At 40.8% G+C, this 17,478-nt stretch overlaps 1 protein-coding gene across 4 annotated transcripts in view; it reads right to left on the bottom strand.

Moving 5' to 3' along the window:
* Positions 1 to 4,184: 4,184 nt before the first annotated feature.
* LOC308177290 (fibronectin type-III domain-containing protein 3a-like) overlaps positions 4,185 to 17,478 on the bottom strand; it is a 46,245-nt gene continuing 32,951 nt past the window's right edge. For all 4 annotated transcript variants that reach the window (XM_080554271.1, XM_080554270.1, XM_080554269.1 and 1 more), the window contains 17 exons: positions 16,568 to 16,706; positions 15,485 to 15,538; positions 14,681 to 14,802; positions 14,423 to 14,597; positions 14,094 to 14,180; positions 13,733 to 13,871; positions 13,109 to 13,177; positions 12,745 to 12,863; positions 12,540 to 12,645; positions 11,728 to 11,903; positions 10,819 to 10,932; positions 10,093 to 10,242; positions 9,462 to 9,742; positions 8,557 to 8,769; positions 8,031 to 8,197; positions 7,706 to 7,827; positions 4,185 to 6,789 (listed from right to left, as the gene is read on the bottom strand). In XM_080554271.1, the coding sequence (XP_080410397.1) occupies positions 6,472 to 6,789; positions 7,706 to 7,827; positions 8,031 to 8,197; positions 8,557 to 8,769; positions 9,462 to 9,742; positions 10,093 to 10,242; positions 10,819 to 10,932; positions 11,728 to 11,903; positions 12,540 to 12,645; positions 12,745 to 12,863; positions 13,109 to 13,177; positions 13,733 to 13,871; positions 14,094 to 14,180; positions 14,423 to 14,597; positions 14,681 to 14,802; positions 15,485 to 15,538; positions 16,568 to 16,706 (2,551 nt within the window). In that variant the 3' untranslated portion in view covers positions 4,185 to 6,471. The remainder of the gene's footprint in view (positions 6,790 to 7,705; positions 7,828 to 8,030; positions 8,198 to 8,556; positions 8,770 to 9,461; positions 9,743 to 10,092; positions 10,243 to 10,818; positions 10,933 to 11,727; positions 11,904 to 12,539; positions 12,646 to 12,744; positions 12,864 to 13,108; positions 13,178 to 13,732; positions 13,872 to 14,093; positions 14,181 to 14,422; positions 14,598 to 14,680; positions 14,803 to 15,484; positions 15,539 to 16,567; positions 16,707 to 17,478) is intronic.

The raw sequence follows: 17,478 nt of genomic DNA on the forward strand, positions 1-17,478 counted from the left end.
CAGCATTTAATGAAATGGTGGCAGGCAGCCGGCCCCAGACGTGGGATCCCGAGGGCTGCGCTGGTTCAGCAGGGCAGGTGTCCCCGTGCTGGGTTCAGCAGGGCAGGTGTCCCCGTGCTGGGTTCAGCAGGGCAGGTGTCCCCGTGCTGGGTTCAGCAGGGCAGGTGTCCCCGTGCTGGCACCGGCGAGGGGCCGAGCTGCGGCCGTGCGCTGGGTGTGGGGAGCAGCTTGCCAGCGCGGCCCCACGGGGACCCCAAAAGCGCAACACCCGCGCGGTTGCTTGGACACAGCCTGGACTTTGGCACAAGGCCCTTCGGAAAGAGCCTGGACGCAGCCCAAGCAGCCGCCTGTCAGCCCGAGCTGCTTGCAGGCTGCGGCGGTGGGTGCGGGTGCTTCAGGCACGGCATGACATGGCCCTGTGTGAGCAGGACGGGCTCCGCCACAGGTCTGCTGCAGAGGGGATGGGCCTGGCACGGGCCTCTTTGCTCTCAGGAGGGCAGAGGCAGCCCCACAGCAGCCATGGTGGCTCGAGGAGCTGTAAATCCGCATCTAGCACGTGCCAGCGCCAGTGCTGGACGTGCAAACGGCCAGAATGCTGCTGCTGCTGCGGCTCTTTGGCTGGAAGTACTGTAGCATTGTAGTCCAAGTCATTTGACTTTCATGAGTCATAGTGTATTACACAAAAACATCCTGCTAGGAGGGAACGAAGGATGAATTCCAGACACTGACCTTAGACAACAAACAAAACCCACTTTTTCCCCTTGTTTTAGGAAAGAGGGGGAGGGGAGCTTTTCCACCACAGACAAGACACAGGCTGTGGATTAAGTTAAAACTCGGCATCATCAGGCCATCTGCTGTCCCTGCCATTTATTCCCGATGCATTAGAAAAGCAAGGTACTTCGTATTGCCGATTGGCTCTGGGCTTACCTCAGAGAGCAGCCCGAGGCCCTTCTGGACCCAAGGGGCTCCCCTCCCGGCTGTCACCGTGCTCCCCAGGCAGCCCCACTACAAGAAGCAACTTTTCAGGCCGAGCAGCACGATTGAGAGCTGTGGCTACTTGCAGCGTGGAAAGCTGTGGCCAGGAGAAGATGCAGAGAGCAGGATTCCCCAAGGGAGACATTTGTCCCCGAGGCCACAAATACCTTCTGTGTGGGCAGCTGAGCAGCCACTGCCTGCAACAGATCTGCTGCTGAGCTGGACTGGGGCTGCTTGGCCACGAACGCTTCCTCCTCACCACCAGTCCTCTGGGGCACGCGGGCCCCGGCACTGCTATGAATGCCTGTGTTCAGCTCGCTGTGGGCGCTCCACATGCTGGCCGAATAAAAGAGCAGTCACCGTTCATCTCTGCCCAGACACTGAGGTTTCTTTCAGCATTACAAAACAGGAAACTGGGTCACGGTGTGGCCAGGCCGAGCGCTGGCTCCTCTGTCTGTCACCGCTGAACTGGGGACATTCATCCGAGGTGACTGTCTCCCAGCTGGGAGCGATCTGCTCGAATAAATAGGGCCGACAGCCACACATTGTTCAGCCCATGCACTGCCCATAGCGTGCTGTTTAAATCCCCACCAACAGAGTCAGGTGGTGGGGATTTCTCGACAGATTTTTCTAGAGGTGTTTAAGGTGCAGCAAAGCACAGCCTTTGCACACAGACAGCTTTATTTATTTATTTTTTAGGTATTGGGGTGTCTAAATGTCTTGGGGAAAAACAAAAAACAAACAAACAAAAAAACAGCCAGTGCTACTGCCTCTTGGAAATGGCAGCAGAAATCCTGCTAACATTAAAACCAAAGCTCTGTCAACATAATGCAGTGACTGTGTTCAGCACTGACCTTTTAAGCTCAAATCCCACAGTATTTGGCTCCGCAATATGCTGGCTTTTGAATAGTTCTTCAGACAAGAAAAACTGCAAAGAGTAGAAGTCCAAGGAGGATGGAAGAGAAGAGGCTTATTTTGTACTGGGTACCCCACTCACTTCATCCAGCAGCCAAGTTCCTGAGCTATGGAGGAATTTCCGAGGAGCGTGGCAGGACACATCCTGCTGTCAAACCAAGCAATGACTGCAGTGTCTCTGATGCTGAGCATCGCTGCTCTCTCCTGCCACAAGCAGATAACCTCCAGCTTCCCGGAGTCTTCCCTTGTTTTCTCCAGCACTGGCCCCATTTCCCCTTGCCTCCCCCACACTGGTGCTTCCAGCTCATAATCTCTGATCTCTTCTGAAGTGGAAAGTAAATTAGGGCTAAATGTCAGATTGTCTCATTTTGAAGACGTGTTCTCAAATAAAGGCTTTCCCATCCTAACTTAATGAGCTCATCACAGCAGTCAGTAATTTCTCACTCTGTGGCATCTGCTGAGGCGGAGCTCAAGTGGGAAGGGCCCTAAGTAAACACAGAAAGTTGGGGAACTGGCCCAAAAGGGCTGATTAAATTTCCCCTATCAAAGAACAGTTTTAACCCACCTGGTAAGTGCAGGCACCTTCTTGGAGGTTAAGGAGAAAAGCGGAGCGAAGGGTGCATATTTCATGCAGCATCATTAGTGGTCGGTGTGTAGACAGAGGGAGATGGATTACAGCACGACGGGCAGCATGGGAAACAGCCACAAGAAATCAAACAGCTCCAACTGATGTCCTCAGAAACTGTGCTGCATGACAGGGAGCTCCGGCAGAACCCATACTGGCTTAATTCTAGCAACCTAAGCATTCTGCCACCTGCGTTGTGGGTTAAAATCTGCCTAAATGCTGGACATGGTGACTGGAAGGCTATAAGGCTATCCTTTTGGCTTCTCACCACACATTCTCTGAGAAATGTTTGTAATATTTTAGGAGATTTGGGAGACTGCAAGGGCAGGAAGCAGCAGATAGAAGGCATTCGCCTTCTCCCTTGTTTGTAAAGCAGGCAAATACAGAGCCTAGATCACCAGGGGCTGTCCCAAGCCCTGCCTGACCTCACAAAAAAGGGCTCAAGAAATGGCAGTTTGGTGCCCAGACATCTCTTAGAAACAAGAGGACAGCATTGTGCTAAAAAACCTACCTTGCAGAGCCTCATCAGAAATTGCTTCTGTAGCAGAGGCCAGGCTGTGCGTGCAGGCCATGCCCACACACCAGCAGCAGAGCTGGCAATGAAGAACCATGCAGGAAAGCTGGGCAAGGAACAGCAGGAAATGCGAGCCCCCTCCCTGCCAGTCCTCTGATCAGCTACTCCTGTGCTACACCTGGTGATGTTTGCCTGACCTGCTTTTAAACTACAGAGATGGAGTTCACGCTATTTCCTATTCCTCCCCCTTCATTCTAAAGGGGAGTAAAACCTCATTGTGCTGACTCGGGTGGAAAATGTTGACAGCCTGCTGGGAAAGTCGTTTCCTTACAAAGGCAGAGAGCTCCTGTTACCCACGGGAAGTGCTGAATCTCAGCCTGTTTTCAACCACCTGCTGTTCAGCACGGCCTCCCGTCAGCGTCCCCACACCAGCCTCAGAGGAAGAACAGCCTGCAAGGGACTGAACTCGTCATTTGGACAGGATTTAGTGCCGCAGGCTCACAGAAGCAGGAGAGCACCACCAGCTGCAATCATGTCATTGAGAGGCCGGGTTCTGCACTCAGCAAGCACCGCTGCACCCTCTCTCGCCGAGTCCTGAAGGCAGGATAAAGCTATTCTTTAGGGAACAGGTGTCTATGCACCCTTCATGGCATGTGATGAAATCTAAGCAGTGATAAATCCACTGCAGTTTGGACAAAAATAGTTGGACAAAAGAAGCAAATCTGCATGTTCCTGCTCTGCATGAAAATGCCTGCCCGGCTGGCACCTGGCGTCCTCTTCCTCGTCCAATGTAAAGAGGAAAAAAAAAAAAAAGTAATGGTTTGAGAAATAGCAGCCAGTTTTCCTCCCCAGAGATGCAGCAGACTGGGGGCACGGGTGGTAGGGGTGTGCATCTTTCCCTGATTTTCAAGTCGTCAAAACCCTCCGGGACACCTGCCTGGCACACCTTCCTCATCCACAGACACAACGCAGGCAACCAGACAGGTTTAAGTTGTGCACTTCAAACAACTCTTCATCCAGAATGACTGCTTTAAAGACAGCTCTTCGTGATACTCAGCAACCACGCTAAACATGTTTCTTCAGCTTAAATTACACGCTATACGAATGACTGGTCCTGAATAGAGTTAAAATCCACAAAAACACGCGACCCGGTAGTCAAATTTGAATACATTTGTATTATTTATTGGCTGTATTAAATATATTATCTATTTGATAGTTACAATTTAGTAATACAATGCATGGCAGCTTTAACATAAGTTTGAGATACCTCAAAATTACAATACAAGAAAAATGAAGATACCTAATACATTAATGCCACTAGGGTATATCGTTCTGGAATGGATAATAGCTGATGTAAAATCGGTATTACGGCAGGCTTCCCAGTATATTTCCTGGAAACACAAATATTTTGTGGCAATTACAGAGGAACTTTATTTTATTTTTTAGGAGTCATGACTTGTTAGTATTTACTTTGCAATTCTAATTTATCTTTTAAAATTATCAGAAAAAGTATTGCCAAATAAATCTCTACAAACTTCGTTCTAAGAGTTAAAGAAGTAACCCTTTGGCAATAGAGATTTGCTGAAGGCAGTCTTATTTACTAAAAGTAGACTATGAAGAGAAAGACAGATTGTAAACCCTTCTGCAAACTAAAGACACTAATATCTGTATAAAACTCTTTCGAACAGTGGAGGGAGAGATTTCTATGATATAATAAATGATTAACTTAAAGTTCTGCTACAAGTAGAACAATACATTCAAACATACATTTTCCAGGACTTTTAATCAAAATAAATAGAGTACAAAATGAAGAGTACATTTTGAAAAGATTAATTTCAGATTGCACCATAAATCTACTTTTAAGAGTATTAAGCGATACTATGTCATAATTTAGGTTTTCCACATCTGAAATACAACACAATGCCTCAAACTATAACGCAACATTATTCATCAACTGCCATAGGAGAAAGACCCTTAAAGTGATTAATTACTGGAAATACTTAGCCTGTAGCACTAGCACATCCAACATTCCACGTACAGGTGCATCGCTCTGATGTATATAGTGTAGCCGTAGTCTTTGCAAGAATAACGCTAAATCTGCCTTTCTAGGGCATATTTCAATGCTATCAGGAAGACCCATTCTGAAACTTTTTCTAAACTTGCGAGTTCCAGCTTTCAAAATCTTTGATAAAAACAAGAGAGCCGTCAGGCTCGCCTTTAGATACTCGTAAGCAGATTTAACAAGAACAGTCATATGTAGTGCACAGTGTCCACAAAAAAATACCCCCCAGACAAACATGACGCGTTTCAGAAAGTTCATGGCAGGCTGAACATTCCCATCTAGAAAACAATGGAATGTGAAGCTGCTACCACTGGGATAGCAAGTCATTTAAAACATTGTACAAATGTTATCTAAAAAGAGTTCTTTCATGTACAATTTGATAATTCAGATTAAGATAGAAGGGCATCCAAAAGCAGTTTGAACTTTTATTTTTAGGTTAATAATAGTACAAAAACATTTGCTCAGTTTGAGCCAAATAGTGTAACATTTATCATAAATGCACTCTTTCTCCTTAAAGACAATACCTGTGCTTTTCTGAAAACACTGCAAAGATTTAATCAGAAGCACAGGAAATTACTTTTCTCTCAGGCACTGAGAGTGAAATGTGGATTGGGCCAACAACTGCTCACCAACAGCAGAAAGCATTTCATTCAGAAATGTACAATACAAAAGGGGCCTTTTCTGCAACGTTACATACGAATGCAATTGCAGTATGTACATTACATCCTGCTAACATTTTGTCTAGCATTTTGATTAAAATTCTAAAAATGCTGGCACCCTCTACTTTAACGCTTGAAATGATTATTACTGAATCCAAAATATTAAAATAACTGTAAAGTAGTAATATCGCTAAGTCAAAGTCAATATTCTGCTTTCCTTCTACAGTATATTAAATGTGGTATGCTCTAGTAATGTCTTGCAATACAGTACTGCTCTAAGCTTAAGCATTTGTGCTGCTGTATCTCATGTATACCAAACTACAACGATACCTGATTAAACACTGCTGATCGACTACCACTGGTCTAGTTGTACTTGAAAAGGACTTGCTCTAGTAACGCCTTCTCTCTCTAACTGGCCAAAGGCCCCGCTTGAATTCGGAGAGAGGAAGAATGTGCACACGCACCCGTGTGCATGATAAGGCAGTTTTTGCTGTTTTATTAACAGCTAACCCTGATTACAGAGGACCCAGGATTACCCTTTCTACAAGAAATCTGTGTTCAGTATTTGGAAAGGATCTGCCAACCCAGCCTCACTGTTAGCCAGCAGCAAAAGTGGAAATGCATGTATCTATACATCCCCACCTAGGATTTTAATTAGAACTAACCATAAATACCCGAAATAGCTTCTGTACAAAAAGCTGAGTACTGAATAAGCTCTCGTCTACTTGATTACAAAGTACTGAATAACAACAGCAAATAAAATAGCAACCACTGCAAACCCACAAAGAAGAACGATAGCAATGAAGCGCTCTTCACGCAACGTCTTCTTACTCTCTGCCAGCTCTGTTGTCAAATCAGCACACTGCGGAACCAGCTCCTGTTTCTGAGATGAGAATACTGTACTGGGACTGTAAGGTCCATACAGTTCTTGGGATCCAGTAGAGTCTTGGGACTGACGGCCAGCGCAGACTCTGATCCGATATTCACAGTTTGTCTGCAGGCTTGTGAGACGGAAGGAAGTCTCTGGTCCCTTGTATACCTAGGCAGAAGAAGAAGAAACCACTTTAGATGGGATTCAACTCACAAACATTAAGTTATACTTCCCATTCTGCTTTACAAGCACAGGCAGCACTGGATGTGGCCTGAAGTCTTTCTCCCCAAGCCAACTTAATGAAATCTCAGCTTTTATTTCTGAAGAATTTATGATCCACTTTCCAAAGCTTCTTACAGTGCTCCACACTGACAGACCTAGATTTCAAAACTCAGAAAAAAATATATATATAGTTCTGCAGAACTATAGGTCTGTATAATTCCCCCGCAAATGTGGGCCAAGTGATGTCCACTACTAACAAAGACAGTGATGCCACTGAGACTGTATGGTTTAAGAATCCAAAGAGCCAAGGGAAGTGCTGAGAAAATTGGGTAAAACAGTGTTAAACCCCCAAGCAACTCTCCCAATGACTCTCAAGCCTGCCTTTGTAGTCATTTTCTTCTACAGTACAAGCCAAAGGGACAAAACAAAACTGAAACATTATGATGTGTGCCTTAGAGATTATTTCCAATTAAGTGCTTCTACTTGAAAGAAAGAGTAGAAGCAGCAGAAACTTGCCTGCTAATGAAAACGACAAACTGAAGAAAACATACAATTGTGTAAACTAAGTTAGTCTTCAGAACAACACTCTGAAAAGACTGCCCACCCGTATTTGCCTGAACTTACAGTCTGTAGTGACATCCTCCTGTGGGTGTGATTAAAAATGCACAACTGGCATGAAGACAGGCAAAAGCTGTCCTTTGAACAGATCTCCAAAGTGAGCTAAACAAAGGAGACAGTATCTGCAGTGTACTTGGGAATAACTTACTTCCCTTTGGTTAAGAAAAAAATCAAAACAATCCTTAGAGGAATTTTTTTTCCTTAAGTAAAATGCCTCAAGTTCATTTTGTTAAATAAAAGGTACCTGATCAAACTCTCTCCCAGCAGCAAGCTGAAGGATGTAAACAATGGAATCTCCTTTCATCGGCTGTAAAGGTTCCCATGTGATTTCGTAAGTGTTTTCTTCCAGCTGATTTGCTTTGGGTGCTAGAAAAAAAGTGATTTCTTGTTATTTTAGAAAAAGAGAATAATGGTCTCTACCAACGTAGAAAATCTCTACGTAAGATCGCCAGCTTCTGTTTAGTCCCACAATGGCCATGGAGAGGTCTCACTGGGAGAAGAGTCAGGTTTTAGCATTCTACTTACTACAAACATGGCTTGCAGAGGTTTCTAGAGCAGTGTAAGCTCACCTTTAAGAGATGCGGGTGGAGACTTAGTTGTAGTGAAAGCGTAAACTTCAGAAAACTCTCCCTCTCCGGCATCATTATATGCCTGGATTTTAAAATAGTACGTAGTGGATTCACTGAGTCTCTGCACCTTGTATGTATGACAAGGACCACTATAAACAGTAACAAACCTGGAAAACAAAACAAAACAAAACAGAATATATACGAATTAGAATTACTCAGTAACTACAAATTTGTACATCGATATTGTAAATGAGCTCGGTGAATATTTTTCTATCTAACTTTATTACAAAAGTAGTGAAAATACTATACTGAATTTACTATTTGCAAGTAAATACTAGTGTAACAGCTATTGACAGCACTTCTGGTTGAAAGATGGGATGCAAAAACGCACACTAAGTGGCAAACTTTGGGATGCCCAAATAACTTACTGGTGCAAACAGAGGTGAGAATACTTAAAATGGTCTTAAAAAACTTGACACGAAGTTTTAATGCAATTGTAGCATCTTTAGTGCTCTGATTATCTCACCTGCCAAACCTGTCCTCCATCTGCAAGTTGAATTGTGTAGGGTTGGTAATTAAAGCTCTGCTAGGACCTTCACCCCATTTCAGTTTAAGGCTCTGGTAGCTGAAGACCACACATTCAAGATGAGGAGGGTCAGGAGGTAGTGGTTTCGTTTTGGCTTTAATGGAATGACTGAAAGGACCAACTCCAAAGCTGTTTATGGCCTGTATTCTAATTCTAGAAGTGGGAGAAGAGCGATATGGTTAATTTACTGAGGCCATGAAAAATACTAATGAGGCAAGAGTTAAAGTTTGTAACGAATATGACTACAAACAATAAAGCAATTAAAATGCAGTCAAAAATTAACTATACAAATTATCTATTTCAAAACAGGTCAAAATAATTACATTGTTTTCAGCACAATGAAACTTCAGTGTTTCTCAGAATTGTTCAGGTTTATTCTGCGCAGTGAGCAAGCGCCCAGGTGCTCTAAGATCCCATTTACTTGTACCGTTTGCCTCCTGCTGACACCGAAGATCCATAATCTGAACTAAGCTTTAGTCAAACCCAAGCATGCAATACAAGAACAACTACTCTGCTATTATCCACACACGCATCCTGTTTTTTGTGAGATACTGATCGTACCACTGTATGCACTGCTTCTAAATAAAAAGTTACAAACCCAGGAAATTTAGAATAAAGCCTTTGCTTTGAGATGGAATAAATCTTAACGCAGCAATCTCAACTCCTGCTGCTGAACTTCATGGTTTAGATCAGGATATGCCAATTTTATTTTTTCAGAGTTGTAGAGTGAATCAAGCAAATATTCTGTAAGCTGAATGAAATTGCTATAAAGTTTAAGAACACTACCTTCAAAGCTAGTGACTGCAGGTTCTGCAAATGCGGTTTCAGAATAAAATAATTATTACCTGTACAGAGTATCAGGCAGCAGATTCTCAAGAACATGGCTTGTATTTCTTCCAACAGTTACAAGCTGCTTCTCCCCATATTCTATGTTATATCCAGTGATCTCTGACCCATGACAACACGGTTCTTCCCATTGAATTGCAAGGCACGTTGATAAAGGAAGAGAAATTTCCATTTGATCTTCCTCAAGTAAATGCAGTACTGACACTGCTGCAGGCACTGATGCAGGGGTTGTCACCACACCAGTCTCGCCAAACAACCCAACTCCAGAGATATTCACAGCCTGAAAGAGAGACTATGTGTTGTTTACTGAATACACTTTTTTCCATATCTATCATGCTTTCTTTTGCATGTCATTAAAAGGAACTTGGAAGAGAATGGGAAATTTCCCAAGCAACACGTAAACATGGCAAAATGTCTGCTATTTAATAAAACACTTGACCTAAACCTCATTTTTAGATACATGCAGTTAGGAGGGACTTGGGGAGAAGGGAGAGTGATTTTTTAAGGCAATATTGCCTTAATAAGTGACAGCATGTAGCTGTCATCTCTGACTGCCTTTTTTCTGCAAACTATATGCGCTTCATGCGCTTCCTCATTTGTTAGTAACACATAATAAAAGGCTTTTCGTACCTGTACTCTGCAGTAATATGTGGTTGCAGGTGTGAGACCCTTTACTTCATAGCTCTGGCAAGGGCCAGTGTAAATGACATGCATTGATCCTTCCACCTGACCCCAGTCCAGTCTGTATTCACTGATTTCTGCACCATTGCATGCGGGACTCTGGAAGTGACAAATTATCTTAACTATTGCACACACATACATGTTCAACATACAAGATCTCTCATTACACCACACAAAGACATCAAAACAGAAGCACTGGGGTTGAAAAACAGTTCTTTTTAGAGAACAAACTTACTTCTCAGCTATGATACTCGGGCTCTTTGCTACCATTAAAACCAACGCCAGTACAACGTGCCCATACGCTTGAAGCTGCTACTGCTGTAGCCTACTGCATGATTTCTTACAACCACACAGGAAATTTAAACTCAAACTTTCAGCAATATTCAATAAAATGACTTTAAGGTCGACTTCTTAAAAGGTTTCCATGTATTAACAGCATAACACTAGTTACCATACCATGAGGAGAATTTAAATGGCGCTCCGTTTATTCATTTAAGATAGAAACTGGTAGTGGACAAAATCTACACAAACAACGTATGGCTCTATAGAGAGATGTTTAAAATATTACACCCATACCTTCGTCATTTCTTCCATTTCTGTATGTTACACTTGTGTTACTATGATTCTAAAAGCCAAATATTAATTTGTGTATTACTGAAAAACATTAAAACTTACCTCCCATGAAACTATAACAGAAGTTGCATTTTTACAAGTTATTACAGGTTTGCAGCATTGATCAGGAGGCCCGGGAGCGGTAGAGATTTCTGCTTTGTCTGAGTGAGGACCAAACTGAAAAAAAGAAACAACAACTGCATGAATTTAGCAACAGTAGTAAAGCAAAAACTGATGTGCAAGTGCACAAGAGAAAGAAAACAAATTATTTTTAACTTGATAAGGAAGCAAATAGAAGATTTCAGTGCTTAGTTTCCTAGCACCATTTGAAATTCCTTTCAGGGAGTTTACTCTATGAACTGGCCCCATGCCTACAGGATTTCTGTGATCCTCCCACTAACTCACACTCTCCTATAGTCTTGTAACTCCTCCTTTCCCTGTAGTCAGGATTTTGCTTCCACAAGCAATGGTAATGCTTCAGAAAGACTTTTATGCAACCAACATTTGTCCTAACCCAACCTTATTCAAACGTGGCATTGTTTGACCGCACCTCTCTACACAATGCTATTGCCACACCACCGATCTGCAAAAGTCGACACTTAACTGTAGAACATATGACAGCTTCTTAAGGCACAAACATTAAGTGGTTATTCGCAGCCAGAAATGCAGGGTTTAGACTGCAGGCAAAGAAATGACTAAAAGTAGTAAGAGAATATGTAGCGCTAGCTTTGGACTAATTAGATGCTGACAGTAGTCTGCTAAATACCAACCCAAACGCACCGCTCAGCAAACACCCCCTCAGTCAGTGACATTAAGTCCCTCCTCCAGCCCTATCTCAGTGAATCCGCATGAGAAATCCTGCTCCTTCAACGAAAATATAACAAGCCACAAAATATGACCAGGCTCCTAACACGATAGTACCGTCACTACCCCTTGCATAAAAATATCCGCTCTCATTAGCAGAGTGGTTACCCCAACTTTGTTTGCTGCTCGTATCCAGAAGCAGTACGTTCTCCCAGGAAGTAGATTGCTCACTGCGTATTCCGATGCTGGACCCTGATACACTTGTCTGCGCTCATCTTGTTCTGAGTTTGCCATCTCTACGATGTACTCTGTTATGTCGGAACCTCCATCGACAGATGGTGGGCCTACAAAATAAAAAGGGATTTTTCTATTCATTTCACAAACCACCTTTTTCTTTAGCTTGTTTATAATTAGTCTTCTCAAGCTGCACGTCAAGCCAGATGAATTCTAAAAATCACAGAATCCCAGTGCAGGCATTTATCATATCTGAGCAGAAACACTTCATGATGCTCCCCCCCTCCCTCCCCAATACTGTTATATTATTTTAAGATAGCCTTTATCAGGTTCTTTCATATATTTTTCATGCATTTCCTTCAAAAAACAATGTATCTTCCTTACTGTTTATTTGCTTCACTAAGATAAAAATTAAAAAAAAAAAAGAGGGGTGATTCTTAAATTGCCCGTAACACATCAGTAACAAGGTGAGTCAGCAAGCTTTCCTTCCTCAAGAGTTTTGTTTCTGTTTAACTTTCTCCATATCGTTACACATATATGTATCACCACATCTTAGCTGGTTAGCATGCTTTGTTTCATTTTTTTTAAAATTAAAATAGTAACATGGGCTATACGATTTACATTCTTTTTACATTAAAATATGTAAACATATGAGTATACATTTTAAAGAGTTCTACAGATTTTTAATGTTTGTCCTGACATTTAAAAATGACAAAAATATTTTGCTCAGAAACACTGGAGCTTACCCCACTGTAAAGTGATTTCCTTGGGCTTAGCTTTGCCTGCCAGGCACGGAGCATGACACGGTCCAGGAGGAACAGCTGATGTTGTAACAGTCATAACATCAGAAGCCTAGCAGTAATACATATGGTTTTAGCATGAAAACACAAAACATTTCACTAAACAGAATTAAATGACTTTCAGAACCAAATTTATTCTTATTTTTCTCACCTGGCTTTCGCCACCTTTACTGACACAATAAACTCTCAATCTGTATGAAGTACCAGGCCTGAGATGATCACAAGTGTGCTCTCTCTGGGAACCACTGTATATGGTATCCCATTTACTCCCTGGGGTAAAAAGAAAATATTTTATACTTCAAAGTTTTTGCAAAAATCTACCTTGAAAATTCTCACACAATTATTTATGAAGATAATCAAGCCACAAAATCCAATTTGAAGTATCAGTTACACAAAGAACACACACAACAAAAACAGACATGAAAAAAGAACAGTAATTACTAGAGCAAGGAGTAGTGAATCACAAGCTGAATTAGTAACACAAGTTGAATTAGTACTTAATGATAATGGCTTACCAATTAATGCTTCTGAGATTTCCAAAAAGTATTTAGAAATGTCTGATCCTCCATTATCTTTGGGTGGTTCTGAAAGAAAACAGCATCTTAAAATAAATTACTGAAGATTTAAAGACAATGCAAATTACTGAAGATTTAAAGACAATGCATTAATTTGCTATCATCTGTCTTCAGAGAACATTTTCATCTGTTACAGAATTCATTCACGTAGAAAACTCAGTTCAAACAGAAAACGTGAACACATACTCTCACAATACATTTTCCAGAACAATAATTTTTCTATTATTAATCGTGATTATGTGAGGAAGAAATGTAACCAAGAAAATACTGCCAATTTCAGAGGTAAACTTTTAAGAGTACGTTAAAATTATTTAAGCATCACAGTAAATTGGTGAACATGCTATTAAAGTGTGTCTAAAATGAATACTGCTGATTACAGCCCCAAAACCAGAGCAAGGTGCATTTTTTTAATGCTATATATTTCTCCTTCAATAACATTCTCTACGGAGACAAATAATTAGCCTATGAGCTTGCCTCTGTTTTTTGATCTGTGTTATTGAGTGACTGCACGTACACAAATGTATGCGAAGCACTCAAATACAGCACTAACAAAGGGTAACCTACCCCACGCAACTTTCACACTGTGCGAATGGATCTTTCCCTTTACAGTTGGTTTACTCGGTGGTCCAGGTTTGTCAGGATTGGTGCTGTGTTCTACTACCTCACTAGGACTACTTTTTCCTTCACTGTTGTAGGCAAAGAGCTGTTTCAGGAATGAAGAGAACATATAAGCAATTGATTTTATGACAGGTAATACACAGCTAGCTGATTTACAAAATTCTTCCACGCAAACAAAACCAAACACACGAGAATTGCAGGTTAATTTCTCCGGGCTCCACAAAAAGTATCTTAGCTACACAGAAATGCTAAACCCCCTGAAACGCGTACAGTCATAATTAAATTTGAAATAAAATATAGTACAAACCCTAAACTTATAGGATGTACTCCTCCTAAGATTTCTTAAAGTGCATGAGAGTTCATCTCCATTGTACTGTGGTTGGAAACCATAACCCTGTAAAGGAGGAAAAAAAAAGAACAAATGCAGACACTAATTTTCCATGAGAAAACAAAATAAAGACTTTTAGACTTTTTTTTAGCTGGAGCTTCATCTTTGTTTGATAAATACATACAGTACTTGCCAACTGTTGCACTGTTTTGCATCATTGTATTTAGAAGTAACATAGAGGGTTAAATTTTTATTTATGCACTACTGCATATCAAGCTTTTACTGACGTAATAAAAACCAGCACTTACGGAACCTTCTTCCTCCATGTCTAAACTGTAAGTGAGAGAGTCATCCGAAGACACCCCGTTAGGTGGGCTCCACTTCAATGACAGCCAGGTCACTCCTGCTTCAACGAGCACTGGGGGCGCTGGGGGTGGTGGGACAATTCCTGCTGTGTAGTATGTCACTGTCTCGCTAAACCCACTGGAAAAACATTTTTTTGAAAGTTAATGACGGCAGACGTAGCTGCAGAGAAAATGAATGATATTATAAATTGCGTTCATTACCTCATTCCAATATCGTTTTTAGCAGCTAGTCTAAGTGAGTATTTTGTAGAAGGAGAGAGTTTGGTAAGTTTATACTGCTTCAGATGCCCGTAGTAGCATTCTTTGAAGGGTCCATTCTTCCCCTTTAAAAAAGTGAGAACAACCTGAGCAACTTTTTGCACTGAGACTGTATGCTCTCTGCTAAGGTCAGTTTCTTCACCTCTAACTTTTCCTAAATTTTGTTTCACAAGTTTAATAACAATTAAAAAAAATTGGAAGCCTTAAAAATGTAAAAAACTAATGTCACCAGGGTCATACTGAGTATGCCTGATAGCAATCCTGAGTATTCCAGATAATAAAACAACGTGTTGATTGAGACGTGATCATTTTTTAGTGCTGGAGTTGTGACAAAATGGTCATAAATAAAACTGCAATTGAAAACAAAACACACTTTTGAATTTTTTAATCACTTTGGAATACATTTCTGTAATAAGTTCAAAATCTGAGTGGTATTTATGACAGCTACTGAAGATACAAGCCAAACACTCAGCCATTTAAACAAAGCATAGGAATTAATACTCTGAATGACAAGAACCAAAGGAGGAAGCTTCGCACTATCCTCTCAGAGGATCTGAAAGCATTATCTACTTGAATTGCTGCAATACTGGTAATTTGATTTAAGCTTTTTAATTGGCTAGTCACTTTAAAACTGTCTCGACAGTTGCACCAAAATAGTGGATGTACCTAAGCACAAAGTATTTTTAGGTATAATTGGCCTAGAGATGTCATTATGACTTTTTTTTTTTCCACTAGAAAAGGGCTTACCTCATCCCATTCTAAAAGAAAATTAGTTATTTTGGAACCATTGTCATTTGAGGACTGAAAATAAAGAAACAATGAAAAAAGTTAAAATCAAGTGATGGAACTTTACACATATATACTGCATGCTAAAACAAAGCATTTTGATAATTGAATAAATATATTCCAACTGCCTTTTAAAACATAACTGTTTAGTGTACAGCTGAAAGGAATCTGCAATAGGCATATAGCCCTCTTTTTCCACAAAGATACTTCTGATAACCTGGAACTCTGTTGTGGGCACAGACACACGTATTCAGTAAAGTGAGCTAGACAGGGTAAGCACTAGCAGCTATTTCAATTCCTTGTTCCTGGTGGCCCTCCAAACTGCTACACTACCGATGTTAATTTTGATAGTTTATAATATGAACTTATAAGCAGTTTCATTTTCTGAACAATGAAAATAGTCTTAAAGTTTTTCTTTACATCCTCATGCAGCAATGTAAGCATTCAGACAAGCACATTTTTGTTTTCTATGACGCACAAATGGGAACTTTCTATCCTTCCTGAGTATAGGTACAAATAATTTAACTGATGTTATTCAGTTATAAACCATTCTTTCCAGGTATAAGCATAGTCATAAGAAAAACATGAAATGACAATAAAATATAGTTACCAAATCTTTACAGATTATACTGTATATATTCAAAAAATTAGATTCAAAAGTTAAGGTACAAACTAGACAAAGATATTCACTATGAGTTGGTTCGAGTAACTAACATTATAATTCCTGAATCCTTTTAAGTCATATCTATCTAGGAACTCCATGCAAAAATGTCAATTCTCTATCCTTTCTTATGTTGCCATTTAAGAATAAAACTTTCCTATTGAACAACCGTTCATACTTAGAGAGAAGTATGCCTGCTACAAATTCTATCGTACTAAAGTGATATGCAAAAAAATAAGGAAACAGTAAAGGAAATAGGAAGAAGTGATCATGATTTCAGCCTTCAGTCTTAACCAAGCAGCTTAAAAGCCAACACCTAAAATCCACAATTATTGACAGAGCTAATGTAAACATGCCATACACGAATACATTAGTCTACTTACCTTCCACTGCAAACTCAGGCTGTTTTTGGTTCTGTTAATTAGCTTTGGGGCAGCTGGACAATCTGGCTCACAACTTTCTGTAGTGAAGCTCACTAATTCTGAAACGGATTCTTTTATCGAACTGCTGGTTGCTGAAACTCTGAACAAAGGACAATTAATTACGTTATTGCATTAGCAACTGAAAATTTAAGGAAAAACTTGTCAGCTTGAGAAATTTACTTAATTGCAAATTGTGGTTATAGCAACAAAACCAGAATGTCCATGCTATTGGAAAAAAGTACTCAAAGACATTGATTCCAAAAGACAATAATATCATGCCTTGTCAGTCAAGAATGAAAACGCCTAGTCTGAGTTTATGATCTTACTCCAGGTTCCAGGAACTGATGTTCCCATCAGAAATGCTATTGACCATACCATGCTCACCAGGGACACAGGTGTATACTGACAGAACAGTGTGATGGAGCTCGCATGTGGACACTTATCACACAGAGCCTTCCAGATCAATATCCTTAGTTTACAGTTATTTTGAACTAGTAACTAGTGAAGAATCCTTTCTATTGTTCATATTTTGGCAGAAACAATGTGCCAATCTGCGTGTCTCTTGACAAAAAAACAAGTCTATTTAGACGTCTGTAGGCCTCTGGCCTCCAAGAAACATGACCAAGATCATTCACACAAGTGTTCTTTTCTAATCATCACAGTGAGAGGGCAGACTGCATTTTACTCTGTCACAGTGGAGATATTTTAGTGATGAAATACACATGGGAGGCATGATGAAAACTACAGCAAGTATTACCAAATGGTAACAGAATACCTGACTTGAAATGAACCTTTTCACTGAAAAACCTTGAGATCGAATGTGGACTACACTTACCGCAACATTTCAGCGTAATTGTTCAAATGGGACAGGA

The sequence above is a fragment of the Anser brachyrhynchus genome (assembly GCF_964034855.1).
Source record: "Anser brachyrhynchus genome assembly, chromosome: 13".
Classification (NCBI taxonomy): Eukaryota; Metazoa; Chordata; class Aves; order Anseriformes; family Anatidae; genus Anser; species Anser brachyrhynchus.